At 36.9% G+C, this 10,457-nt stretch overlaps 1 protein-coding gene across 1 annotated transcript; it reads right to left on the bottom strand.

Annotated features, from left to right (window-relative positions):
- Positions 1 to 3,232, bottom strand: LOC121998401 (probable 1-deoxy-D-xylulose-5-phosphate synthase, chloroplastic). Its single transcript, XM_042553328.1, has 9 exons — positions 3,047 to 3,232; positions 2,820 to 2,951; positions 2,576 to 2,740; positions 2,345 to 2,495; positions 1,991 to 2,262; positions 1,564 to 1,837; positions 908 to 1,497; positions 538 to 822; positions 1 to 451 (listed from the first exon to the last, which is right to left on the bottom strand). Exons 1-9 carry the CDS (start codon positions 3,167 to 3,169, stop codon positions 290 to 292), a joined length of 2,154 nt encoding a protein of 717 aa, XP_042409262.1. The 5' UTR covers positions 3,170 to 3,232; the 3' UTR covers positions 1 to 289.
- Positions 3,233 to 10,457: the final 7,225 nt, after the last annotated feature.

The following is a 10,457-nucleotide window of genomic DNA, read 5'->3' as shown; positions in this document are numbered from 1 at the left end:
AATATTTAATTATTTTATACAATTATTATATAATTCCTATAACACCATCAAAACCACCTACACCAACAATAACAAAACCAATTGAAACGCAAACACTACTAGAATGATAAGCCTAATATGAAGAATCCTGTAGTTCATGACTTGGCCTACGTCCATATTATTATGCTTGGCTCGATTTGCCCTTTTCATACCATTTCCTATTCGTTATCAGCTACCAGAGAATAAGCAATTAATCCACCGTATTGAAGAAAAACAAGAAGAAACTAAACCGTACGTTTAACGTCTCTTCCTATTTTTCCAACGGCATCATAATTTTAAGTGCGTCTCTTGTCTGTCCAATGACGTTGAACACACTCGCTGCGATATGCGACGGTGTCAGTCCAGCCTCTGATAACTGATCACTTGCCGATCCATGGTCGATGTATCTATCAGGAAGAGCCAAAGGCCTCCACTGTTGCAACAACAACAATTCAAGAAGTTTTTAATTAATCCTTTAATCATCGATCGCACTAATCACTAATGAATCTGTTTAATTACCTTGAGTTTGCCATCGAAGAGGCCATCCAGAGCCATGAACTGAGCTACGTGAGAGCTAAAGCCGCCAATTGATGCTTCTTCCACGGTGATGAGAACCTCGTGCGACTTCGCCAAGCTCCGAATCAAGCTTCGGTCAAGTGGTTTGCAGAATCGTGCGTCGGCCACCGTGATCTTGAGGCCGTGGAGCTCCACCATGGAAGCCGCCGCCAAGCAACTCCGCACCGCCGTCCCGTACCCCAGCAGCGCCACCCTTTCCCCTTCAATTAGTATCCTTCCTTTCCCAATCTGAGAAATAAACAACTGATAATCAAACAATTGGAAGCGCGTGCATAGAGATCTGAACCCTGAAGATGATCGAATTACTAGTAACCTCCAGAGGAACACCCTTGTTTCCCTGAGGAAGAGGAACGGCGACGCCGTTTCCTCTCGGGTACCGGAAGCACGACGGTCTGTCGTCAATGGCAGCCGCTGTGGCCACCATGTGGAACAGCTCTGCTTCGTCGGACGGCGCCATTACCACCATGTTCGGCAGGCAGGCCATGTAGGCCACGTCGAACGCCCCCGAGTGCGTCGGTCCGTCGGCCCCCACGAGGCCGGCGCGATCCAACGCGAACCTCACCGGAAGCTTCTGCAAGTCGACGTCGTGCACCACCTGATCGTAAGCTCTCTGCAAGAAGGAAGAGTAGATGGCGCAGAAAGGCTTAAGGCCCTCGCAAGCCAACCCGGCCGCAAACGTGACCGCGTGCTGCTCTGCTATTCCCACGTCGAAGCACCTGTCCGGGAACTCCCGAAGGAAGCGGTTGAGCCCGGTTCCACCTCCCATGGCTGCATGGATCGCCACGATGTCCTTGTCCAGCTCCGCCTCCGCCACCAGCGCCTCGGCGAAGTAGTCGGTGTAAGATTTTGTCGAACAGCTTGATTTGAACTGTTTCCCAGTTGCCGGATCGAATTTGGTGACACCTTCACCAACAAAAAAAATTTAGCAGAGGAATTTAATTTACATATTCTCAGTGAATTATGACCTACCGTGATACTTGTCCGCAGCTCTCTCCGCATAAGGGTATCCTCTTCCTTTCTCCGTGATGACATGAATGAGAACTGGACCCGTTGTCTTTGTGCTGTTGATCTCATTGAGAATGGTGACGAGGTCATCTATGTTGTGCCCGTCCACTGGGCCGATGTAGTAGAGGCCAAGCTCTTCGAACAAAGTCGAGCCGGATCCACTGATCATTCCTCGGGCGTATTCATCGACTTTAGCCGCTATGTCGTGCACGGACCCACCGATTTGCTTTGTCATTCCCTGCAGCGTCGAGAGATGCTATTTCAGATTCGTTTAGTCACGACAAAGAGGACTCTGGTCGATATGATTCGATTAGTAATATTATATTCCTCTGAACAAGATCCAATGAAGAAAAGATCCTTCAACTTGTTTTAATCGCACATGGATACTGACCTTAGCCAACTCCCTCAGCTCTCTCAGTGGCTTGCTCGACTGCAACCTGCTGAGGGCGCTGCTCAAAGCCCCGACAGGCGGCGCAGGGCCATCGAGAGTTGCGGTGGGGAGAGAGACTTGCTTGTTGTCATTTAAAATCACAATCATATCGGTGTCCAAATATCCTGCGTTGTTCATGGCTTCATATGCTTGCCCTGCAGTCATGGCTCCGTCGCCAATCACTGCTATCACATTGTTCTTCCTTCCCTTCAGATCCCTCCCGACCGCCATCCCTGTTCATTTGTAATCATAGCTCGATCGAACCCATTTAATGGAAGAAAATCAATATTTTAATCTGAGTTTTTTCTTACGCACCGAGTGCTGCTGATATGCTGGTCGAACTATGCCCTGCACCAAAGGCATCGTAATCGCTCTCGGAACGCTTAGTGAACCCGGATAGGCCATTAGTTTGTCTCAGAGTTTGCATCTTGTCTCGCCTTCCAGTTAATATCTTGTGAGGGTAAGACTGCAAACCGCTCCAATATTTAGAACTTATTATTCACTTTCTAAAAAAACAGAGGAACAAATGCGAATAAAGAAGGAAACCTGGTGGCCAACATCCCAGAGTATCTTGTCCTTTGGAGCACTGAAGACATGGTGGATGGCAACGGTGAGCTCGACGACGCCGAGGCTCGAACCGAGATGACCTCCAGTATTGGAGACGTTGAAGATGATATCAGAACGGAGCTCATCTGATAACTGCTTAAGCTCCTGAAGCAATTCAAATCATCAAAAATAAATGCTTAAGCGATCCTGAAGGAGAGGCTGCGTTCAGTTTTTGGCTGCGTACCCTGAGAGAGAGGTTTTTCATGTGAGCGGGATAGTTGATGGTGTCCAGAAGTGGAGTCGCAGGCCTCTGTGAATGGTACTCTCCGATCTCTGATTGCGATGCACAAACGGATGCCCTTCTCTTCTTCAATTGCTAGTCAATAAATTCAAGCAAATCAATTAAGAAATCAAGGTTGAGCCTTTTCAGTTAACAAAGTTAATTAAGACAGCGATTAAAGGAAGACTAACCTTGAGAAATCTGCGGTGATGTTGCTGGTGATGAAGTTCAGAAAGCAACATGGAACTCTTGTGGTGATTAGAGGCAGCTGCAGCAAGAAGATGGCAGGGGAAGGAGAATGTGGAGAGAGCCATCGAAGGAACAAAGCAAAAACTCAATGAATGAGATTTGAGAAGACGGCTGCAAATTATTATAGGGGGGAGCAAATCGGACGAGTAAAGTGGCTTAGCCCTTAAGTTGGGCGGGGGTGTTGGATAAAACTAGTATGGACCATAATGTCTTGTGTGAAGGGAGCGGCTATCCAAACCCAAACCCTATGGATTACTAAATATATCCTATTTTTTAAATATACTCATCAAAAAAATATTTTATCATAATTCTTTTTAAATACACCTCATAAAATTCCTATATTACCCTTTCTAAAAATCCTAAAAACCAAACAAAACCTTAACATCATCTTCCTACCTACGATTTTGCCGACTCGCCATCATCGTTCCTACTTGTGCCATTTTCGTTGTAGCCTTCGCCACTTTTGTCGTCTCTCTCTCTCATCTCTCCACTTGGGCCACTCGATTTCCAACCGAATCAAACAATATTAGTGCTCGTTCAAATCATTATATTGTTTTTGTTAGATTTTGTGTTTAGGTTTCAAGTGCTCATGAAAATCTCTCAAATTTCAGTTGTGCGTCATTTTTCCCTAGTTTGTCACTTGTTCATCTACAATCTGCCGAATGCATCAGGATATGTTCCGTCATGGTTTACTGAATGTAACACAATGTGTTCGATCAATGAACGTTGAACGAAACACTAAACGTTTGGCCTCCAGCAGCTGAACACCGACAAATTTGTTTGATTGTGTGTTGCCGAATATATTATGTTTTGTTCCATTTTTAGTGGTCGAACATCTCTGTTTCTTTTCAATACATGTTGGTTGTATATCTAATTCACTTATTTCTTATGTGCAATAAAAATGTTGAAAACATTTTCAAGGAGGAATAGACCAACGACTTCTGACAGATAGTGTCGACAAGAGAGACTTGCACGAGAGGTACAATCATTACAAGAAAAGGTACAATAATCACAAGTAACCCAAAAAGAGGCACCACAACAAGAAGATGTGCATGAAAAGTTACCCATTGGAGGGAATCTTCATGGAGGGAATAATGAAGATGATGAAATATTATGTGAACCATTTCCAGGTGGTTCACATGATCCATCGTTCTCTTGATCCGGACACGGGAGCCCCCACTTCTTTGCTCTTGTGTACAATTGGCGGTTAGTCCTTCTGGCAATCCGGGTTCTGATACCAATTGTAGGATCGAAAAGAATTTAGATATCTCCACAATGGTATGATATTATTCACTTTGGGCCTAAGCCCTCATGGTTTTGCTCTTGGGCTCTATCCAAAATACCTCATACCAATGGAGATATCTTTCTCTTATAAACTCATGATCTTTCCCATGTATTTTTAATATGGGACTATGTTTGTAACCTTGCAACCCCAACAATATGCTTGTTGGAAAGAATTATTATTTAGAGTTTGTAAATATGAATATGTTTGTCGAACAAGATTGATTGGTAAGTTTGTCAACGATTGGTGAGCTAAAAGCTAAGACCCGTGAACAAAAGAATGTATCAATCGATTGACTAATCAATTGAAAAACATTCAATCGATTGGGCAATCGATTGAAAAGCATACACGTGCGAACAAAGCGCTCTTGAATCGATTAGATTCTCAATTGATCAGCCGGTCGATTGAGAAGCATACTTGTGTGAATAGAGCACTCTCGAATCAATCAATTGATTGATTAGATTCCCAATCGATCAGCCGATCGATTGAGAAGCATACTCATGTGAACAGAGCACTCTCGAATCAATCAGTTGATCGATTGAATTCCCAATCGATCAGCCGATCGATTGAGAAGCATACTCGTGCGAACAGAGCGCTCTCTTTCTGTCTTTCTTTTTCTTTTTCTTTTTTTTTTCTATCGTTGGGCATGATATGGAGAGATATCGGGCCCACATTGGACCTGATATGAAGAGATATCAGGTCCAACGTGGGTCTGATCTCCTATAATAGAGTTGACAAAAAAGAAGAAAAAAATAAGGAAAAAAAAAGAATTTATTTTTTTTTCAAAACCTTTGAACAACCACTAGAGATGTCGAAAATAACAATGGAGAGCATATTTATAATTCTTGCAATTCTACAAATCCATAGGACATGAAATGATTGCAATCTGAGGTCTCTAGATCGATCAGTGGGTTTTGACCAGGAAAAATATTTTTAAAACCTTTGGACAACCACTAGGAATGCCGAAAATAACAATGGAGAGCATATTTAGACTTCTTGCAATTTTAGAAATCTACGGGACCTGAAATGGTTGCAATATGAGCTCTCTAGATTAATCAGTGGATTGACCGCTAATCGGCCTAGAGAGCTCAGATTGTAACCATTTCAGGTCTTGTAGATTTCTAAAATGACAAGGAGTCTAAATATGCTCTTTATTGTTATTTTCAGCATTCCTAGTAGTTGTCCAAATGTTTTGAAAAAAATAAATCTCTCTTTCTTTTTTTATCCTTTTTCCCATTTTTTTCTGTTGTTGGGCCTGATATGAAGAGATATCAGGTCTAACGTGAGCCTGATCTCCTATAGTAGGGTTGAGAAAAAATATATAAAAAGAAGAAAAAGAGAATTTATTTTTTTCAAAACCTTTGAACCACCACTAATAATGTAAAAAATAACAATGGAGAACATATTTAGATTTCTTGCAATTTTAGAAATCTACAGGATCTGAAATAGTTGTATGACCGAAACTCACTGATCGACCTAGAGATCTCATATTGCAACCATTTTAGATCCTATAGATTTCTAAAATTGCAAGAAATCTAAATATGCTCTCAATTATTATTTTCGACATTCCTATTTCCTAGTGGTTGTCCAAAGGTTTGAAAAAAATAAATCTCTCTTTATTTTTTTTCTTTTTTTTTTCCTTTTTTTTTTTTATATTGTTGGGTCTGATGGTTGAGAAAAAAATAATAAAAAAGGATGAAAAAAAAGAGAATTTATTTTTTTTAAAACCTTTGGACCACCACTAGTAATGTTGAAAATAACAATGGAGAGCATATTTAGACTTCTTGTAATTTTAGAAATTTACAGGACCTGAAATGATTGCAATCTGAGGTCTCTAGGTCGATCAATAGGATTAAATACCCACTAATCGACCTAGAAAGTTCAGATTGCAACCATTTCAGGTCTTGTAGATTTCTAAAATTGCAAAGTCTAAATATGCTCTCCATTGTTATGTTCGGCATTCCTAGTGGTTGTCCAAAGATTTTGAAAAAATAAATCATTTTTTTCCTTTTTTCTGTTGTTGGGTCTGCTATGGAGAGATACATTAGGCGTAATATGAAGAGATATCATGTCCAACATGAACTTGATCTCTTACAATATGATTGAGAAAAAAAATAAAAAAAAAAGAAGAAAAAAGAAAATTTATTTTTCCCAAAACCTTTGGACCACCACTTGTAATGCCGAAAATAACAATGAAGTGCATATTTACAATTTTTATAATTTTAGAAATCTACAGGACTTAAAATGGCTGCAATTTGAGGTCTCTAGGTCGATCAGTGAGTTTCGACCGACTGATTAGTGGATTGCAAAATTTATATATTTAAATTTAAAATTATTTTACAGAGATATTTTTGAAAAAATTGTGATAAGACATCATGTTCTCTGTCAAAGAAATTTTTTTCGACAGTTATTTGATTTTCTATAGATTATTTATTTAAATACTAATTTTTAATATTAAAAATTCTTGAACATTCTATTCTTGAAAATTTACTTTTTCTAAAAAAAAAAAAATACTTACTATTTTACATTCTCAAAAAATTTTTAAGATTTTTCGAGTTAAAAATCTATTTTTAAAAATTTTATTTACAAATATACCTTTCTATATAGAATAATTAATTACTGCTCTAATTATTGTTATTTTTTTTGAAAAATTTATATCTATTTTAGATAAGTATGTCTAACCGTTACAAAAAATTTTAAAATTTTTTAATTATTAAAACTAATTTTAAAATTATTTAGTTTAAAACCTAATTTTTAAATCACAAAAAAATTTAGTTTTCAAAATATACTTTTCAAATTTTTTCTAAGTGTTAATCACTAATTGTGTTACCCTTAGTTTTTTTTAACCCTTATTTTTAATGTAATCAAAGAGGAGGATTATAGATTAAGTTTAGGGGAGGTACATTTTAATCTATATATTTAATGTTTTAATTTATATATTCATTTACTTTAATGATTTATTTTACCTTAACTTAAAATGGGTTGATCCACGTCAAAAAGAGAGATATTATAAGTATCCCGTGGTGGTTTTGATGTAATCAACCAAGTAAGTTAAGTCCTGTATATGTTTGATGCTTTGTGTCTAAGTGTGCAGGAATTTAGGAGTATAAGAAGTCGAACAAAAGACGTAGCTAGCAAGAAGGACAGCATGGGAGAGAGTCAACAAGTTCGGTCCGTCCTAGAGACGAAGTGTTGTGGAAGAGTACGTTGACGGATGAGAAGGAAGCGTGCGACATTTTCGAGGGGCGAGAAGTCTGAGCGAAAGCTTGCTTGATTGGAAGGTCAGAAGATGGATTCGAGCGAACTTTATTCTGAATGACCGAAATCACCCAAACGAACAGAGTCGGAATGCAGGAGAATCCGGATAGTCAACCTGTTGTTGACTGTCCGGGTGCCTAGATTGGTTCGGGCGCCCAAACAATCCGGGCGCTGGACCCTCTGGGGCAGCCTAGGGGCGCCTCCTCGACGAGCATGAGCGTTGTTCGAAGCAGCGTCAAACGGTCCGGGCTCTCGGACCTAATAAAGTTTAATTTATCCTATGCAAAATCGTTATAATATGTATAAAGTTTTATCCACGCCTAGACACCCGGAACCATGCAAGGCGCCCAGAGCTGCCACATCAGCAAACAGTTAGATTCGACCAATGGACTATATAAATAGAGCCCTAGTCTCATTAGTTAAGAATAACACTTGTAAATAAATTCTGTACTTCAACTTCTAATTTTGTTCTTTACTTTTTTTTTTTTTTTTTAACTTTTAATGTTATAAGACGTTACTCCGTCTTTGGGAGAAGGAGATTTTAGTGAGTTACATTTATATTAGATTAACAATGTTCTAATTACAAACTAAGTGAAGATTTTTACCTCTTTCTTTATTTTTATGCATTTAACTTTCTATTTTTTAACAAATATTTGAATAACTTAGTCTAAAGATCAAGAAATAATATTCTTTTAATTTTAAGTAAGTCATTCCCCATCTACACATTTTACTTTAAAATGTAATTATGACCGCCTCTAGTTTGTTAAGTTTAATAAATACTCTTTTCCGACCCATTTTACTTTATCCATTTCCATCCATGAATGACCAATTGAATAATTATCAAATACTTTGGCATCGATGAGTACCCATTAAATATTTTTTTAATTAAAAGTGTTTGATGACCAATAGGTTTTTTTAATCTGGATATTAATTTTTTTTGAATCGATTAATCTTGAGGGAACAAATCTGACTCTATAGAAGTTTTTTACAAGTCATCATTATAAATTTTAAAAAAATATATAAATGAATTTTAACGACGATTTAATATCACGAGTAATTCGAAAGTATAAAATACCCTTACATGAGTTTTAAATTATCATTATATAGGAGTCCATTCTATTTTTTACCATGTGTTTTGAGGGAGTTTGATGCTTAATAGTTGAGTAGTTAGCATGCAAAGTATCATTTTTAAAATTTTCTTTATTAGATTTATAATTTTTAAGTATTTTTAAAAATATTTGACGACTTCTCAACCATTTAATATTATTTTAATTAACTAATAACATCAAATATTTTTGATAATTTTTTTAAATAGATTTTAAATAATTCAACCAAGTTTAAAATGAAAGAAAATATAGATAGACTAAAAATAAACAATATTAATTTAACATGAAACTAAGGTCTTCGGAGCTCCCACTATGACATGACTCTAGTGAAAGAGCTCCCTTCTATATTGGAGGAAACTCTTTTATATAATTATGAGGAAGTGACTTTGTGTTTATGGAGCTGTTTCTTTATTTTTTGTTTTCATTTTATTTTTTAATTAAATATATTTTTTTTATTTTAAAAATAAAATATTAAAATATTAAAAAAATAATTTATGATCAATAATTTTATTTCATTAATAATTTATGAATTTAAATTTTATTAAAATTTAATTATATATAATTATAAAATAGAAAAATGAGAGCAATATATATAATAAAAAGTGTGAGATTAGAAATTGTTGAGAGGTTTTTTTTTAATAATGGGAAGATGTGTGAAATTTTTTATTTTTTTTTGAGGTGGAGTATATGTGATAATGAAGGAGTTTAAAAATGAACAGTCGCGCATGAGATCTTATAGCGTATGGGAATTCGATGACTAACAACCGGCACGTAATGAATTATTGATCATCATGTACTTTTAATCATAACTCCGGAATCTTTGGATATATACCGTATTAGTATCATGCATATATAATTGAAAGAAAAAAAATTTAATCATGTCTAAAATATTATGTGATTAAAAAACACGTGCTTGAATAATTAATAATTATCAATCTTTGGTGGCTATTAGTTAATTGAAATAATATTTAATTAACTACCAATTGAGCAAATATGAGTCGGAAGAAATTTATAAAAGTAAATATTCCATTTAAATTGAAAAGCACACCTGAACATTTATACAAATAGCCAACATTCTTAAATTTATCGTTCCATTTAAAATATTTTCTGTAACAGATCGTAGTTAAATATTTAACTTTAAATGCCTGATTAATTATTGGGAGGATCTAACAGTTGCAATATAGGCTGGAGGTGCTAGATGCTTCCTTTACCAAAACGTGGAAGAGGAATTATGCTTTGCTATTAATCGATCATCAATAGAAATCAGTTCCTCTTAAATTCAACGGTCATCAAATGAGTTTTCATATAAAGCAAGATGAAGAAGAATATCATAATACTTTGGTCCGGCAGGTGTTCCTGTTCAATTGCGACAGGGAGATAGGCCAGTCCAGTTGGCCTGCCTGCCTTGTCCGTGGAGTGTTCACTCCACCCTCTTTACTCTGCTTCTCTGTCTCCTACTCCTGAGTGGAAAGGGCACCCTTAACTGATGTGATATCTCTGTTAATCTTACTGGACCACCGCAGTCGGGCATCAGAACAAAGATAAAGTGCATCATTCCTTCCATTGGAAATTGGTCTGCCGTTTCTGCAACGTAGACAGTGAAAGACCGCGCCGTGGTCAAATGAGAATTCTGAATCCAGACATATAATGCAGAGAATCTAACCACTAACTAACTAATCGCAAGACAAAGAACAAGTAGGGGTCACA

The sequence above is a fragment of the Zingiber officinale genome, chromosome 6A, assembly GCF_018446385.1.
Source record: "Zingiber officinale cultivar Zhangliang chromosome 6A, Zo_v1.1, whole genome shotgun sequence".
In the NCBI taxonomy this organism is placed as follows: domain Eukaryota; kingdom Viridiplantae; phylum Streptophyta; class Magnoliopsida; order Zingiberales; family Zingiberaceae; genus Zingiber; species Zingiber officinale.
The sequence above is the reverse complement of the archived record's forward strand: the minus strand, read 5'-3'. Positions and strand labels throughout refer to the sequence as shown.